A 17,698-nucleotide genomic window follows, 5' to 3' on the forward strand; every position below is an offset into this window, starting at 1 on the left:
GTGACAGAAACAGGTAGACTTATTCTGGGTAATAGAACATCAGGAAGAAATGAGTAGAAATAATTTTGCCATTATTATAAAATCCAAACTTACTCTAAGAGCCTTCTGGACATCTTAGAGCATTCATGGTTTAAGATGTGAAGTTTGTAAGCCAGAGTCCTACAAAAAGCAAAGCTGTGATTTTCTGTCATGGGTAGAAGATGTCTCATCTAACTCCAGATGTCTTCCCCCAAGAGGAGCAAGTCAGCCATCTCAATACTGCCAACAGCCAGTGTTATTCCCTGAAAAAATAACCAGACCTCCCAGTAAAGATTAGAATAAATGTTCTTCTAAAAATATTCTGTTAGAAGTCAGCATAAGTACCCAACCCAGGACCACCATCAGCTCTAAGGCACAGGGTGGTAAATCCAGTGTCAAGTCCTTCCTGCAGAAAGGAGAAGTGAGTGCAGTTCTACCATCTCCTGGGCATTGCTGCTCTCACCTGCTGACCCACACGTGCAGAGAGAGGCTGGTCCAGTGCAGGGCAATGCTGGGATCTGAACGCAGCTGACTTGTCACCCAGCTGTGCCATCTGTGTCAGAACGAACAGCTGTTCTGGTCTTGAGGGATGGCAGGACTGTCCTAAATATCTAGATATCCAGGGTATCTAGATGAGATGTTCAGGTGAGATTCTGACACTGCCAGGGAAGGACAGGCTTCTCCAGGCGGTGCCTTGAAGTGAGGATCCAGCAGGAGTCTCTGACTTGTCCTGTGGTGAGATCCAATGCCTCTGATGACTGTGCAGAAGCAGCCATTTCACTTTGGAGGCCTGGCACTGGGCATATTTCTTGGTCTGTTTTCCCACTGATAAGAATAAGAAATTTTGCCATAGGTTCTAGAGCACAGCCCCCACACAAGAAACTCTCCCATAAGCTTTGACAAATCTCTTTCTTCTGTGAAAAAAAAAATTTCTATGAAATGAGCTCTTAATTTGAGGTTGATCTGGAATGGAAGACAATCCCTTGATATCTGTTCATCATTATAACTTTCTAAATCAAACCAAAATTGTGCTGAAAGCTATAAACCACTATAGAATTGAAGCTGTGACTTGAATAGTTTAATACAACTCATGTAATCCTGCCTAGATGCCAATATGGTGTCTCTCTCTAGCTGGAAAAAGCTGATTTCATCTAGTTAAATGCTGGGATAGTTTTAATGTAGCCTATTGAAAGGTGCCTTGTACTCCTGTAGTTCAGTTCCGGGAATAACTCCCAATCCGGCATTACTGGCAGTGATGTAACAGCAGGATGAGAGTTTGTTCCCGTAAGGTTTAGAGCGTGCATTCACGTAGGCTAAGTGCTACCCTGGCCTTTTAAGGAACTGAGGGATTAAACTAAGTACCACCAAGGAGAAAACCTCAAAAGGAAAAGCAATATATGGGACACAATCCAGTTGTGTACAGAGCCGCGCAGTGGAAATTGTAGAGCTTTTGCCCCAGTTGGAAGTGTCAGAGCACTACATCAGCTAAAGACTTTTACTGATTGCTTTATTCAGTAGGCCACTGGCACTTCACATAAAAATGTTCTGTCTCTTAATATTGGAATCTGTCTCTTTACAACAGGACAGTCCTTTGTCTAATTCCTGGGGGGTCAAAAGCCAGATCTTGAGAATCAGCTGAGAGCAAAGGAGGAGCACAAAATTGTTGAAGCAGAAAAACAGAGCTGTTAGGTCATAGCCTTGCTTGAATGCTGTATGCACAATAGCATGCTGAGGAAAAGAAAGAGGACAGGAGGATAGTTGAAAAGGAGGAATATAACACACTACTTCTTCATTTCTTCAGAAGCATTTATTAATGTAAAATGAAATATGTAGAGGCATGTGTCCTTTCTGATGGTACTTGCTGATTCTGTACTCACCGAAATTAATTGTAGTAAATCATGTCCAGACCTCCTGTGTTCTGTCCATGTTCTCTGCCTTGAAATACATGGGCAAATCTAGAATCCATACTTTATCAGCAGTGGCAGCAATGGTTCGTGTATCAATTCAGGTTTTGTACTATTGATCTAAATGTGCTTCATGAAAGAATAAGAGTTTGTCTTCTGCACTGGGCTCATTTCACCAGCTCAGCAGTTCTGTCTGCAGTGACATAGAAATGTGCCTTAGATTCTTTATAGTTTGCTTGTGGACTTGGCAGTGATATTGCTCATTTCGGAAATTTTTTTATCATCTGCACAGCTTTACCAAATGTGAGGAGTTCCACACTGCTCCTTTTTCAGTTGTATATTTTCTTTTGTGCTCCCTGATGTCTGGTAGCAGATATGAAAGGATTGTCCTGCTCTAACTAGAAGCAAAAGAGATGAAAATTCAAGAACTGCCTAAATGAAAATTAAGATAAATGCATGTAAAATTTAAAAGGAAGAGAATCTGAATACGAAGCTTTGCCTTGCATTCTGAAATTGCATAAAAATGCTTCTTAAATTGTGTGCTTAGTTAGTTCAAGGCTGTGTGATTAAAATATTTAAAAATTATAAAATCAGATGATAAAATTTTCTCTCCTTTGTGCAATATGAGAATTGAAGTAATATTATTCAAGAAAAAGACATGCTTGACATAGACAGTTAGTCTTTAGAACATTCAAACTGACCAATAATCTTATAAATATTGGATAAACTGGTGGATGTTCCGAACATGTACAAATCTGAAGATGTTACTTTCTTCAACCACATAGTTGGGTTTGTCTTAAACCTTGAGGAGAAATGTAGAGAAAAATCTAACTAACACCTTCATAGAATTTCATGGGGAGCTGTGAAATGGTATTACTGTGATGGCCCATTTGACAGGTCCAGGCTGTTGCTTCTCCTTAATAACACAGTATGGCTGCACATAAAGAACCAGTTTGGGCCTATGAGTCAGTGGAACTCTCTTTATACTTTGGTGGACTGGAACCTGTCAAGCCTTCTCCTGACATGACAGATGTCACACAGAAGTACGTACCATGGGCCTTGAAAAAAAGGGGAATATGGGCTGTATTTGTGAGCTGTGATTGCTGTACTAATATGTATAGGCTGTCCATAAGCACTGTTTGCTTCAGATCAGCTTCCTAGGCCCTTATGGATTTTGTCTTACACCTGCCTAGATCCTGGTGTCTAACAGAGCTGTGTGATCTGAAACTGGTTGTTTCTGCCAAGGAAACACAAGTGCAGTGTTGTTCGTTTTGGTGCTTAGACATCTGCTTGTCTGTATTCCTTCCTGCCTTTCCATACATATGTGTATGTTTTTATATTTTGCTTACTGCTCAGCCAAGATGATCCAGGGAATCACTCATGCAGGTAGGACATTAGAAATTACATTTCATATGTCTGTGTCTCAAATTCACACTAAAATCTTGTTGGAATACAGTCCCTCCACCTCAAGTGGTGTGCTTGTGCAGGTAGAGTTAAAAATCAAGTGTGGGTCTGTCGCGGGTTCGGTTTGTAACCGGGCAGAAACACCAATTTAGTGTAGTGGTTTGGTCCAAAATACTCATTACTGTTTATCTGCTGTGAGATAAGAATTAGGAGAAATGCAAAACAGGCACCAAACTTGAAAGAATATAAAGAAGTTTATTAACAGACCTAAAAGAAGAAGGAAAAAAAATTATACCACCTTCAGAACTCTCCTCCTCCCCCCACCTTCCTCCCTTCTCCCACTGACAATGTGAAAAGACAACCCTTAAGATGTTCAGTCTGTTTACCACTTCCATAATAACCTTGTTCAGTCCATTTAGAAAGAGAAGTCTCTTCTTGCTCATGCTATGAAAGCATTATCACAACGAGACAGCCGCCCACTTCCAAATATTGTTCAGTCCATTTAGGAAGAGGAGTCTCTCTGCCTGCGTGTGAGTCCTTTCCCCCGACTTGCAGCTTTTCCCGCAACTGCTTTCGAGGGTCCACTCTTGAAGTTTTTTGGGGTACAATTTTAAGGTTGAGCCGTTCAGAAACAAAAACAGAGGCCCTTCTCCTTCCCTGGGAGCAAAGGGTCTTCATCATCTTCATCTTTAGGACTATCTCTGGGAGCATCTCTAGGAACTGAGGTTTTCTCCTTTCCCGTTCGGAGCAAAAGTCCTCATCTGGTTCATCTCTCCCTGTCCAAACTTCTCATGAAATTACAGCTGCGTCAGCATCTGCCTATCTCAGCACAGGTGCTTTTGCTCACGAGTTGAACACTCCACCCCCCATATCTTCATGAAATTACAACAGGATACTCTGATATATCATAGCTTCACAACAGAATTTCAGCTTTAAGCATCTCCTCTCTCTCTTCCCTCAGGTTTTCAGCTCTTCACAGCAATAAAAGGGTTAATCTCACCTCGGCCTTGCAGCTTTGCAGCTGGAATGTTGAATTTTTCTTATCGCAGTGGAGAGGGGGGAGAGCCGAGCCGCTCCGGCTGCCCACGGCAAGGCAGTGGGGGGGGTTCCACGGCTGGAACAGGTCCATGGCTCCAGGATGGCCGTGGCCCGGCCCGGCCTGGCCCAAGCAGGGCCTGGCCGGGCCCGCTGGCCCCCACACGGGGCCTGCAGCCACCTGTGCCAGCGCCGGAAACGAGAGAGAGATTGGAGGGGGAGTTTGCCTATTCTTAAATGTGGATCACAGAGGTGATCACAACTTTAAGTGGCTTAGAGAATTGTCCATATTCAAACTGGCCAGCTGATAGGTTCTGTCAGTTCCCAGAGGAAACTGTAAGCACCCCTTAGCAAGGACGTCCCTTCCGGGACTACGCTTGCTAACCTATGACAGGGTCCTGGATTAATCCTGGGGCAAAACCATAAAAAATCCTGTGTATTTTAAGTGGTGCAACTAAACAGGAATTTGAATCTGTGTTTACATTGAAAAGTGATGTGTTCAGATAATTCAGTATATGCATTGCCATGTGCATTTTGAGTAACTTCCTTAGAGGTGTCCAGTACAATTGCTGCTTTTTTAGGTGATCAATAAAGTGGGCATTTGAAAAACTAAAATGTTATGGGGAAGTAGAAGGCTAAAAGAAACACGTGCAAAAAGAAAGCAAACCTCACCACTCTGGTAAAGTAATGAAAAACCAGTGTTTCCCATAAGGTGACTTTGGTTAGAGCATAGCATTCTTAAAACAAAATTTTTATCCTCTTGGAAAAAAGTGATAGCTGATCGTTTGGCCAAATTTGGTGCTTGACTGGTCTTGTTTGGTTAGATTGATTAGGGTTTTAGTAGGTGGTGTTTAAGCACTTGGTTTTTAATTTTCAGCCAGTTGTGCACTGGAATTCTGTCAGAAAATTGGTTAGCTCCTGAGGGCTTTTGTTTAAAATCCCCTCAGTGCCAGTAAGAATATATTACCTGGCCTTGGCAAAGAGTGGGGTCTGTTGCTGCTTAAGGAGATGGGTTTGCTCCACAACCTTAACTCTCAACTTGACACTGGCCTTACTCTCACCTCACCTTTCAGCACTGTCACAGCTGCCCCAAGGCCTGGCTTGGGCTGTGGTTGTCACCATGTGGCTAAACCCGTGCCTAAGGTGACGTTTGTGACAGAAGTGCCCTGTTGGAGAACTGTCATTTCTTGGACTCAGTGACACAGAAAGTCCTCTGGGACTTTTGCAACTTGAAGAACCTCACTTTGATGTGTCTATAACCAGTTATCTGATCTAGAAGTAGAACCTGAGAAAGATATTAGGCCTTTCCATTTGCAAGCTACTCCTCTTTTGAAAGTGTGATTTATAACACAGCATTTTGTTTGGGTTTTCTTGTCTTCTTTGAGGATTTTTCCTTTAAAAACTCAAGCAGCTTAGTTAAAGCTGATCTCATGGACACAATGGCAAACACAGCTGTCCTTGGGCGGGTGCCCAAGGTGGTGGCAGCAGGGGCTCCCTGTGGTGCTGGGGCTGCCCTGAGGTGCCTCCAGATGGCTTTGACGAGCAGGGCTGAGCCCTACACTCGTGGCAGTGGCAGCTCAGGGAAAGCCTGTGTAAAAAAGGGCAAAAACATGGCACAGGGAGAGGAGGAGGGAACAAAAAGCATGAGAAACAGTGGCATGGGGAATGCCAAGGCCAAAGGCACCGCCCCGTGGCAAAGCGTGTATTCCCTGCAGCCAAGGGAGGGCTCCGACTGGAGCAGGCAGACCTTTCCTGAAGGAGCTGCTGCCCCTGCAGAGCGTGCCCTGGGTAGAGGAGTCAGGAATGAAGTTGGGCCTGGGAAAAGGTGAAGGGTAAGCGGTGTTTTAATGTTTGTCTGCTTCTCACTACCCAAACATACTAAAATATGCAATAAATTAGTTTTCCCTAAGCTAAGTTTGATTTGCCCATGGAGGTAATTGGGGAGAGAGATCTTCCTGGATTTATTTCAACCCAGAAGCTTTTCGTCTTATTTTCTCCCCTGTTTCATGGAGACAGAGGGAATGAGAGTGGCTGGGTGGGTGTTTGGCCCTTGGCCATGGCCAACCCAGCTCAGAACTGGGTGCTCAGTTGGTCAGATAGTAATTTTAGTCCTTTTGAGATGCCCTCAGTTGCAGCACATGTGTGTAGAAGGCTGGCAGGGACGATGTGGGATCCGTGGGTGACCTGTGCCTTGTGGGGCAGTAGCTGGAGGTCAGGAGTGCCTGGAGGCCCCTCAAAGTATTCTGGGCACCAACCTGTGGGCAGCTGGATGGAGTCCTGCGAGTCCCAGGTTGGAATCAGAGCTTACCACAGCAAATCATGTTTCTTATTGTCCCCTTTGATAGAAAAGGGGGTTGATACGAGAGTCAGCTAATGGCTATAAATAGGTTTGAACTGAACAGGACATTAAAAATCCTGTAGCAGAGTTTTTACTGTTGATCGCTTTGCTTTTGTTGAGGCTTTTATTCTGACCCTATTTACACTGAACAGTTTTTAAGAAATAAAATCCCAGACTGACTCACCTCTCCTGAAAAGTAGAGTCATGCTTGGTTCTGAACATTAGACATGATGCACTAAAATGCTTTATTTACTGATGCTGTGATTTGGTCACACTCTGGTATAGATGTAATCTACTTCCTATTGAAACTGGTAAAAGACACATCTTGAAGTTAGGTGAACTTAATTGGAAAATATTATTTCATCAGACCAATTAATAATTAAGCAATAGTTTTTATTGCAGTTCTAGGATGATAAACAAGTAAGGAAACGAAATCCCTCTAAAACATGACCAGCATTCTTAAGAAAATATCCTTAAGAGAGGCTATCTTGTCTAAATCATACTCTTAAGTAAAATTTTCCAGTCTTGGAAATGGTTCCAAGATTTACTGAGTTTGTCAAAGAATTGACAGAGCATTATCTTGCACTGTGCTGGCTGAAAACAGGTACTGGTGTCCATGAGATGGAAGCAGACACAACTGCATTTCAAAGCTTGCATGGAGCTCATTGATTTTATTTGTGCAAGAAAGTTCATGAACATACTGTGTTATGAATGGATTGAATGGATTGTGGGTTTAAATAAGTCCCTGCCTTTTGCCCAGGCCTCTGGTGGCAGGCAGTAGCTTTTTTGAGCTGGCCAACACCCCAAGACCCACTCTCATTTGCAAGTTCTTTAATAATTGTTGATTCAGTCTATTATAGAATGAATTATTTATTTAATAGACACAAAACTAACCAAGATTTAAAGATTTAAACCAGACTATTACTACACAGGAATAAGACAAAAAGAGGACAACTAGTATTATACACGCGGGGTTAAAAGTACCATTAATTTTACTGCTAGCAAAGAAATATTATAATTTAGGATCCAATGTTTCTTACCATCCAATTTCTGATGGAGCACACATCGAAATTCTTTCCCTCAATGTCCAGAAAAGTAACCACAAAGTTGCATCCAAATTTCGGGAAGAAATAGTCTCGCACATTCCCAGGGAGTCTGAGACTTCTGCCTCTGTGACAATCTGTAGTACTTTTACAGTGTAGAACAGGCCTTTTGGTCACCTGTGTTTTTTTATCTCTTCCCACATCTGTTAAGCTGGCAGACCTTTTGGCACCAGGAGATGATACCTGCTGGGCCTTGCCCATCTGGGTTGTCTCTCCTATCTGCACTGGCCACCTGTGGTGCGAGAGGGGTGATATGCCCTGCCACATACTGTTTAAACTCTTGAATAAGTACTTTCTGATTGGTTCATGTGGAGGTTTTTATTTTTTGTTTATATTTTAGATTTATTGTGGAGATCTCACCCTGTCAGTTTAACATTCCCTGAACTACATTTTGGTATAGTTAATAGTTACATGGAGGATTAGACTGTGCCTCCTGGGAAAGGATGGGTGAAAAAATCCTTGACTTAAATAGAAAGTTCAGCAGGTTTGCCTTCAGGTCTGTTTATTGGCACATAAGTCTTGTGTCTGTGAGGGGCAGAGGGAGAAAGTGTTTCAGACATTAACTCAGTGAAACTATGGTCTCTTTGATCATATGCTGATGCTCTGGTATCTGTAGTATGTAGCTGTGAATCTGGTAGTCTCCTGGTGCAGGAAGCCTTTTTTGGAGTGATACAAAGACTGACTCTACACTCTGAGGGAGGCAAAATATCCATCACCTTTGAGTGGAGTTTTGCTTGAGGATAGACTGCAAAACCAGACATAGAGTATGTCAATCAAAAATCAAACCTTGCAAGGCCAGGAACCATGGCTGACATTGCATATATTAGAGTGAAGACTTGCTGCAATGAGTGCTTAGTGGCACAAGTATGACCACCAATAAAAAAAGGAGATCCTTTAGAAGTGAGAGGAATATCTCAATACAATGAACTTCAGTAATTTTCAAGTTCAGTTTCTCTCCAGCACTTAAACTTCCAGTCTTACAAACTAGAAAAATAATTTTTCCTTCATTCAGGAAAGATTCGTTTCTGTCAGAGCATGTCTCCCACTCTTGGTAACTTGACAGTTGCTCCAGGCTTACAGAATGGATTCCAAGCCTCTTGGGTTTATTTTAAGAGTTGTGTCAAAACTGCTAGTTTTTCTTCAGGCTGATGGTCTTCATCTGATTGTTTTTCTGAAATGTTTTTCGCATTTGACCCAGAGTTGGTTTATATATGCGTGTGAATCCCATAACTGGATTTTGAAACTGATGTGTTTTGAAGATTTCCAAACAAGCAGAATAAAATTAATGCTGAAAAGAACCCATCTTCTTGCAGTGATTTCGGTGCATTTACAGTGTTTTAGTGCACTGGGTCTTGTAAAAAACTGAGTGGTTTATAGGGTATTACCAGTTTTCTTTGTGTTTTATTTCTCTGCATTTGCTTTCTTTACGGAACTGCTAGAAGGCAAAATGTATTTTAGTGTGGGACTCCATGTCATTTGGGATATAAGAGGGTTAGCAACCCAGAGAGGCACATGATGTGCTGTATGGAGCAAGTGACCCAAAATCTAAGTTGCAAAATATAACTGAAAAAAGCCTAATTTTTATGAAGTTATGAGCAAAATAGTACCATGAAAAATTTCTTTTGCACATGTGCTTCTTGGTGTAGCATCAGAATCAAGGAAATAGCAAAAATGACTGCATTTATCTTACCACATCCAGCTTCAATTTCTGATTTTATTTTTATCTAGTGGGACTCCTATTCCACCTTTGGATGCTGACGTCACCACACTGAGAGGTCAGTTTTAATCTAACTGCTGTTAAGGCTGATTTTGAATTATCAGAAAATTGAGAAATGAATGTGTTTGGATTTCAGAAAAAAGCTCTGGATTTTTGCATCTCTGTAATGTTGTTTGTAATCTGGAGATCGTGTTAACTGCTGACAATTTGTTATTTTATGAATCGTGAAAATCCTACTTGAAAAATTAGTTCTGTGCCCTTTTTATTGCACTTAAGTTCATGTTTCCAAAAATACATCTGCTTAGGCAGAATGTTATAATTTTATATTGATTAATGTATTTGATACTTTTCCTCAGGCTCTTAAGGTGTCTTCTCTGCTGTTGCTGTTGCGATGATGGGAATAGGAATCAAATTTTACTATTGGTTTATGCTTGCTGAACTGCTTCTGTGTGTATCTACATGACCATGGGTATATAGAAAAAAAAAACCCAAACAAAATAATACTTTTCTCTTTCAGATGCAGCTGCCAATGTTCCTCCCCCTCATGAGATCTCCGTTGAGACTCCTGCAGGTGATACCATCCATGAGCTTGACAATGTAGTCCCTACTGTGAGTGGTTTTTTTCATTTGGTTCAGCATTCTGTTGCCTTCCCTACATGATGATATTTATGGTCACTTACATATTTCTAGCAATTAAAGGTGTCATTAACATAGTGTGTTAACACAAACCTGAATTTCATAAAATCAGGGCGTGAACTTCTAGTTTTAAAATATTTTCCTGAGGAGATATTTTTTCATTTGGAGAGGCTTTGAAATGCCTCTTCCCCAGCAGCCGGAGATAACAGATCAGTTGAGCTATCAGATGAGGATTTTGCTAGTGCCGTAGGATGAGAAAGGGAATGCATGGTGGTTCTGAAAGCTCCAAGAAGAATGTGGAACACTCTTATTCCTATGGAAGCACGTTATACCTTAGGTTGCTGTAGTAGTGTTTCAAGGGTCTGAGTGGTACAACTGTGTAGGACAGCAGAGAGGTGGCCTGGACAGCCTTGAAGACGGATTCTCTGCTCCTTTTCTCTGTTGATATAGGCAAACTTCTATTTATCATCTTACAGGCCACCCTTTCTGTGATATTTAACCAAAGCTCACAACACTGGGAAATCTAGACCCCATACTTAAAATATCTCCATAGAAGTGAGCTGACCACCACATAGGTTCCAGGGAAGTATTTCCTTCTAGGAAACAGGTCCTCTGGATAAATTTAAATCCCACACTCTAGAGTCCAACTGCAGTATTCATGGGCCAACACGACTGAAGAAAATTTTGCAAGCCAGTGGTATAAATCAGCTGGCTTTTTTTTTCTTATAAAAATGAAACTCTCAATGGGTAATGGAGAAGTTCACAAATTTGCATATTTGCATGCTGCATATAACAGCTGATTTATTGTACTGGGTTTAACTGGGCCCTATTGTTCAAGAACCTAGTGTGGCCATGAAACAAAGCTGATCCAAACTGTACTTTCTCCTAGAGCTGTAAGTGCTGACTGGAGCTCTGATGCTGGAATAAATACAGAATATGAAACAGACAGCTTCTGACTCAAGTGCAGGGTCTGGCCTTATATTATGCAACAAGAACACTTGTGGTTTGGTCCCAAGAACAGCATTATTCTTTTTTTGAAACAGAACTGCCTGGAATATTTCTACTGGAGCAGAGAATAGGGCCACTTGGTAAATTGGAAAGGAACCAGAATTAGATTGCTGCTGCTACAGCGTTTTCACTCTGCACAGTTACATCCCACCTCACTGTTCTCAGCAGCCAAAAGGCATTGCTGATTACAAAGCCAAGAGTGAGCAAAGCTCATCTTCTGCGCTTTATATGTTGATTGTGCCAGGTTTTGGAGGGCTTACAAATGATTTAAACTACATAGTGTTGCAAACAGCCATATGGTAGCACTATATATATATGCCTGCTGTGTGTATCTCTCAAATGCTAACTAACCTTAAGTGATGTGCCAGTCCTTATGGTCTTTGGACAGAGTTAACCAGCGAAAAAGAGATGTGAGGGGCCAGAAAGAGAATTTAACTAGCAAATTTTAGAGGGTTCCTGAACTATGTAGAAATTGCTCACTGATGGCAGGTAAACTTTCTGGAGAAAGTTTTTCCATTTCCTGCATGATTCATAACTTAGGCTGCAGTTTTGATGAAAAGTTCTGTTTTGCTGGCTCTTTCTCCTTTTTAACAGGAAAAAGGCAACAACTATGTATGTAAATAGTCAAAGGGAAAACCTCTAGCAAAAGACATTTGGCTAAAGTTAACAAGCCAGCCTTCCCTTCTCTCCCAGACAAAGCTCTGTTTTTTTTTTTCTCTGATGTCTTTCAGTATACCACAAGGAATTGTATGCTGTTTTAAAACTGCTAGGGAAGTAAGCAGAAAGCATGCAGACATTCAAATCAGATTAAAACTTGGTATTCACTGCTGCCTGTGGCAGTGTGCATGATTGCTACATGCATCCCTGATGCACTGCACAGCCACTGCTCTGGGGCTTTTTGGGCAGCTGTAGACACAACAGTTGAAGCCCACTGCTTTAGCTCAGCAGAGCTCCTTGCAGTTTCCCAATGCCCATTGTGTATCTGGGGGGATTCTTCACCTCCTGAGGCTGAACAACGCAGGATGTTCTTCCAAATGTAGAACTTGGCAAAGGTAGCTTGTCTTCCTGCTGGAATAGTAAGTAGGAGTAATGTGATAAATTGTGTGAATTTTGGGTAAATCAACCTTGGTTGACTGGGCTCAAGTGAGATGTTTGGGTATCCATGGCTGCACTTTAAATTGCTTCATGAACATCCCACACAACTGTATTTCTGTTTGTACCTGAGGTCAACTAGATGGACTTACACTGAAGATGTCCAAATAGAAAACAGAATTATCTTCAATATGAGAATTCTCAAGAAATGTTCTTGTTTAGTAGATTGCCTTATTAGTTGCTGCCTCTGTCCCTGAGGTTTCACAAGCACTCCATTATAGTGCAAGGCAAACAGGTGTGCTGATGTCTCCAGTGAACACGCTGTGCTTTGGACTGCAGTGTTCAAGTGTCATTCATAAGTGTATCTCTTCTCTCCCTTCTTCCTTCCTTTCCAGATCAATAATGAGATAAAGAAGCAGGACGAAAAGCTAGTCAGACCCGTAACAGAGCAGATGATTGAGTTCAACATTTTGATTGTTGGTGAACAGTACAGTGAGGAGCTGAAGGATCCATCTGCTGCTGAGTATCAACTGCTGTCTCAACGATTCATTTCTCAGGTGATTCCCTTCCCTTAACTTTCTTTTTTCCTTTTGCTGGCTCTGCAAAGCAATAGTAGCAAGAAGCATCTGTGCCAGGGCTGATTTTTGTCTCCCTATTGTTTCCAATATGTGTTTTTTATTTTTTCTATAATGGTGGTAATTATATTACCATCATCTTTTGGGGGCAGGGTGTATGTCTTCCTTTTCTCTCTGGAGAGGCATCTAAGTTGTCATATGGTTGCTTATCATGAGGCTTATCTTTTCTCTAGCTTTGCCTCCTTCTTAGTCCCATTTAGTTGGGGATCTCTGAATCCTTTTTACTGGAGCTAACCCCGTGCCAGATCCTGGGCCAGATGGGAAAGAGATGTACTCTTCACTGCAGCCAAAAAGCATCACCACAACTGTCACAAGTTGCTAGCGTAGGCTAGACAACTTAGTTTTCCTAGTTGTGTGGCCAAATAGCAATGCCATGGTATGCGTGTGTATAAAAAATATAAGATGGGACAAAGTCCACCTGGCACATGGATGTTCCACTCCTTTGATCCCTTGCCTGGTTTTCTCTGAATAAAGAAGCTCTTGGAAAAAAAAGTCGGCAGCACTGTGATAAAGTCTCACCAGAGTTTAAAAATAAGGAGATGGCGGAGGGAAACAAGAATTTACAGAGTAAAAAATAATCACCAACTGGCAAGGATCTTTGGGAGCTAAAAAACCCTCTAAACCAGCATGTACTTTAAGTATTCTCTATCTTGGTTTTGTCTCCTATAGCACAGTTAATTATCTTGGCAGTCTCTTTCCATTTCTCCCCTTGGAATGTGTCTATACAGTTCTTGGGGAACACTGGATGTTCTTCTGACTTCTTATTTTCCCTTTTTCTAATAATGAAACAATGCCACCAAAACTACTCTTCCATAAAGAAAGAGAATATTTAACTGTTTTTTGCCTATTAGATATAGCAGCTCAGATATATTTTTGGAAAATGCTAAAAACACTTCCTGATTTTTCACCACATGAGAAGAAGTGAATGGAATCTGTGTTAATTTTTTGGCTTTCCCTCAAAATAGATTAAAAGCGTGTTTGAAGGACTACCTGGATACAAAAACATCCATATCCTGGATTACAGGTAAAAAGATACTGATGCATATGTGGTGATTGAACACGATCGTGCATGGTGGTGCAATGAGCTGACACGATGCTTAGCAGAATGTCAGGCATGTGTGTGGGAGTTCCTAGGATGTATTAACCAAGTGCTTTCATATTTGCTACCTCTATATATGCAGCTGAAATAGAAATACAGAACTATATGTAAATGCAATTTTTTTTTTCTTCTGGCATTTGCCAGAGGATCTGACATGAAATGTTTGCTGTGATTTTAAGACAAGGCATTCTTATTCAAGATTCTATGCTAAAACAAAAAGATATATTTGTATCTGATACTTCTTCTAATATATCCAAGTGTTAAACAAGGAAGGACACAGAAACCTTTTTGGAAAAAGTGTGGTGTATTTAAATTTCTTTTTCAAATTCTTAATGTTAATTTGGCATGACTCTAAAGGTTAGTGTTTAGGATACATAAGGTTTCTCTCTTGGATCAAAACAAAGGTGGGAGATAGTTTGATAAATGATATGGAATGTTTTAACTCTCTATATTCCTATAAATAAATTTTAAATACCTGATTTCCTCAAATCCATTTGTGCTTCAGAGTGGCATTTAATTTAAGTTAATGCATCAAACATAAGATGTCTGAGTTTTGCAGCACAGGGCTCACAAATTGTGATTTTTCTTGAATGGACTGGATATAACTCTCAGAATCTAATGAGTGTGTTCATAAGTTAATCTAGATTGCGTTTTCTTTGAGACTGTAAGCTGTATTTATTGCCTGGGGTATTTTAGCTAGAGTACACACAGTAACAAAGCAGCCATAGTGAGAAAGGTGTTGTGGTTGGAGCCCTAGACTATGTCCAGCTTTCAGCCTGGAAGGTAGCAAAACCTTCCATCTTGGTATCTGCAGTCTAATATGTTTGCAAGCACTTGGTTCATTTGAGAAGAAAAATAAAGGGCTGATATTTCTAGCAAAGTACTGGAGCTCTGTGCTCTGCTGTGCATGACAAAACCCATTGGTTGTAAGTCAAACCTTTAGGTCAAATAAGTGAGCCTTGATCTTCTTGGTACTGACAGCAACTTAACTGCATTATTTACAATAATCTGAGATGGCTCTGCTCTGCTGATTCCTTGGGATCAATAGGCAATAGTTCAGTAAAAGCAGAACAACTTGTTATGTAGCAGAATAGCTATGAGTAACTATGCAACTTAAAAGGATTTTGCTGTAGGTGTTTTCAAATGGGTGTGCCCTGTAGAACACCAAAGAAAACTTGTTAAAGCTTTAAGACTTAAAGGAAACTATGATATTGATTTAACAGGTTTTGCTGTTCTGTTTTGTTTTTGTATTCAGCCCTTCAGAGGAAGACAGGTAAAGACAACTTTTTTATAGATATTGTCATAATACAGATAGGAAGAACATGTTTAGCTGGAGGACATAGTTTTCTGGGATTTGTAGTTTTGGCTTCAGAGCATGATAGTTATCTAACATAAATATTATGAGAGAGGGTTCTACCAGAAACTGCAAGCAACTGATCTGGTTTCATTAAGGATAAACATAACTTGTTTATTTAAGTCCTAATAATAAAAAAACCCTCAGGAAAAATCATCGTAAACACAAGTCAGCTACTGGGGTAACTTTTGTATAAGAGTCTCTTTCGTGAAGAAAACAAAATTGCTTAACAATGACTCAAAGTCTTCATACTTTGCAGCAAAGTCTTGAATAGAAACGGGACTATTATCATTACTGAAATTGAAGTAGATAAGAAACCCACAGTTCTCCAGCAAAGGCTGTTGGCTTTGCTTCAAGGCCAGAGGTGCTGCAGATCTGAGCAGAACTTTAATGTTCTTTAGCAGAACATGGGATCAGTCTGGACTTGTTTTTCATCAGACATATGCAAGTTAAGAATCCAGAATTTTCCTTCTTTAGTGTGTTAAGAATTTCACAAGACACAAAAAGAACTGCAGCCTTACCTCACTGAATGTATTAATTTGTTTCGTGTGTATCTCAGCACAGGCATAACCAGTTTCTGTGAACAAGTATGAAAAGAATGAGAATTCTAACTTTTTAAGAAAGGTTAGATAACACAAATCTCTTCACAAACTATAGTGACTTAAAGGCATCCCCTACTACTGGGCACTTCTGCAGGCTAAGATGCATGCCACTGTTCACAAGAGCTATGTTCCAGGCACCAGATGTTTAGCCCTTTCCAGAAAGAGGATGGTGTTGTAGTTATTTGTTAGGAATTATGAATGACAGCACAGTTGTATTAAATCTAAATGTTATGTTTGAGGAGCATATTCTGTTCTACCTTTCCTGCACCTTTTCACTACTGCTGTCCTTTTTAATTTCCTCTGCTGCCAGTCAGTGCCCATGGTGAGCCTATGGTGGGCTCATGTCAGTGATAGAGCCAGCAGCAAAACCTCATGCTCCTGGGTTTAGTCAGTGTGTTTGCAGATTGTCTCTGTTGTATCTGGCACTGGGGCTTTAAAGACTTCTCTGAATAGAGCCATTGTTTCAGAAATCTAACCCAGCTCTGTGGAATGAGGAAAACCTGTATTCAGAGCACATTTTTCTAACAATTCATGGGTTACTTAATTTTCTTGCTGTGTTCTGTGTACAGCCAAAATGCATTATATCTTCTGAAGTTCCCTTGTGCTTATGCCCAGTGTATGGTAAATCTGATTGGTGCCTAAGCTGTCATGTGGAAAAGGACATCCAGATGCATTCAAGAGAAGAAAATTAAGAAAATGGAGGAGAGTTAATATGAAAAAACTCCTAAACTGTACACAGATCCAAAATTGAGCTATAGAATAAATGATCAAATGAGTCTATATAAATGTTCCCAATTATAAGAAGAATTAAATACTATTTTATTGTTATTAAAAACATTCTTTCAAGCAGGCTAACACTGCACAGTGACAGAGATTAGGACTCTCACTTGCTACTATAGATTGCTACTATATACAGCCTGTTTTTCCTGGCTATTTTCATACCTCAGAGCTGTTCCTACTATTGGCATGACCTTAAAATCCTCACTCTTGCCACTGCATGCTGGTGGACCCACTAATAATGCTTGCAGACAGCCAGTGTTTTGGTCTGCTTGTGGTCTGTCTGCCATTCACTAGCAGAAATACAGGACTGCGACCAGACCAGATGTCAGTTTTTGGTAGCATTTCCCTTGAGAATTTTGTGAAAAGAATGAAGTAGTTTTTATTTAGACTCCTTTTTATTTTCTTTGTATTTTTATACTAAAAAGGGTATTGACATGGGTTCTTGTGAAAAAATATTGTTTGCTTGCTTTGGAAAACCTGGCATTTCTCATTTGTGTTCCTTCTCTTTGTACAACTGAAGTGGGGTGGAAGTTCACTATGCTGTCACATTTGATGGAAAAGCTATGAGCAATGCCACCTGGGACCTCATTAACCTTCATTCAAACAAGGTGGAGGACAACTCCTTTATGGGCATAGAGGATAATCCAACAGTTGTGTACACCATCAGTGATTTCCAAGATTATATTGCTGAGATCCTCCAGAAGAATGCTCTGCTTGAAAATGCTTCCATGATTTTAGACCCGAAATCTCTCCAGCTTACTAACGGTGGGTATTAATTATGATCCATTGGTGTGCCACACATCTGACTTATAAAATAAATCTCAGATGAGTGAACTATTCAGCTATCTTCTGAAAAATTAAACAGAACAAAATCAACTCTGTTATAGCCTGTTTTGCTCTGATCTTAACTAGGCCAAGTCATTAGCAGTAGCATCCCATTCTTGAACCATTAGCCTAGACCCCCCCACACACC

General features: G+C 40.7%; 1 protein-coding gene across 6 annotated transcripts in view; it reads left to right on the forward strand.

The window, feature by feature from the left end:
* The window catches only part of LOC121673312 (interphotoreceptor matrix proteoglycan 2-like), a 57,065-nt gene that overhangs the window by 23,519 nt on the left and 15,848 nt on the right, over positions 1-17,698 (forward strand). For 4 of the 6 annotated variants that reach the window (XR_006019175.1, XM_042046515.1, XM_042046516.1 and 1 more), the window contains exons 6-12: positions 3,279-3,308; positions 9,531-9,577; positions 10,037-10,128; positions 12,651-12,812; positions 13,856-13,914; positions 15,245-15,262; positions 17,246-17,490. Coding sequence is in view for 5 of the 6 variants with exons in the window: in XM_042046515.1 (XP_041902449.1) it covers positions 3,279-3,308; positions 9,531-9,577; positions 10,037-10,128; positions 12,651-12,812; positions 13,856-13,914; positions 15,245-15,262; positions 17,246-17,490 (653 nt within the window). In the remaining variant the exon portion in view is untranslated. The remainder of the gene's footprint in view (positions 1-3,278; positions 3,309-9,530; positions 9,578-10,036; positions 10,129-12,650; positions 12,813-13,855; positions 13,915-15,244; positions 15,263-17,245; positions 17,491-17,698) is intronic. The other 2 variants (XM_042046517.1, XM_042046518.1) reach the window with 2 other exon arrangements.

Source organism: Corvus kubaryi, unplaced genomic scaffold (genome assembly GCF_017639235.1).
Source record: "Corvus kubaryi isolate FWS band 111438036 unplaced genomic scaffold, C.kubaryi_AGA036_p1.0 65354, whole genome shotgun sequence".
NCBI lineage: Eukaryota > Metazoa > Chordata > Aves > Passeriformes > Corvidae > Corvus > Corvus kubaryi.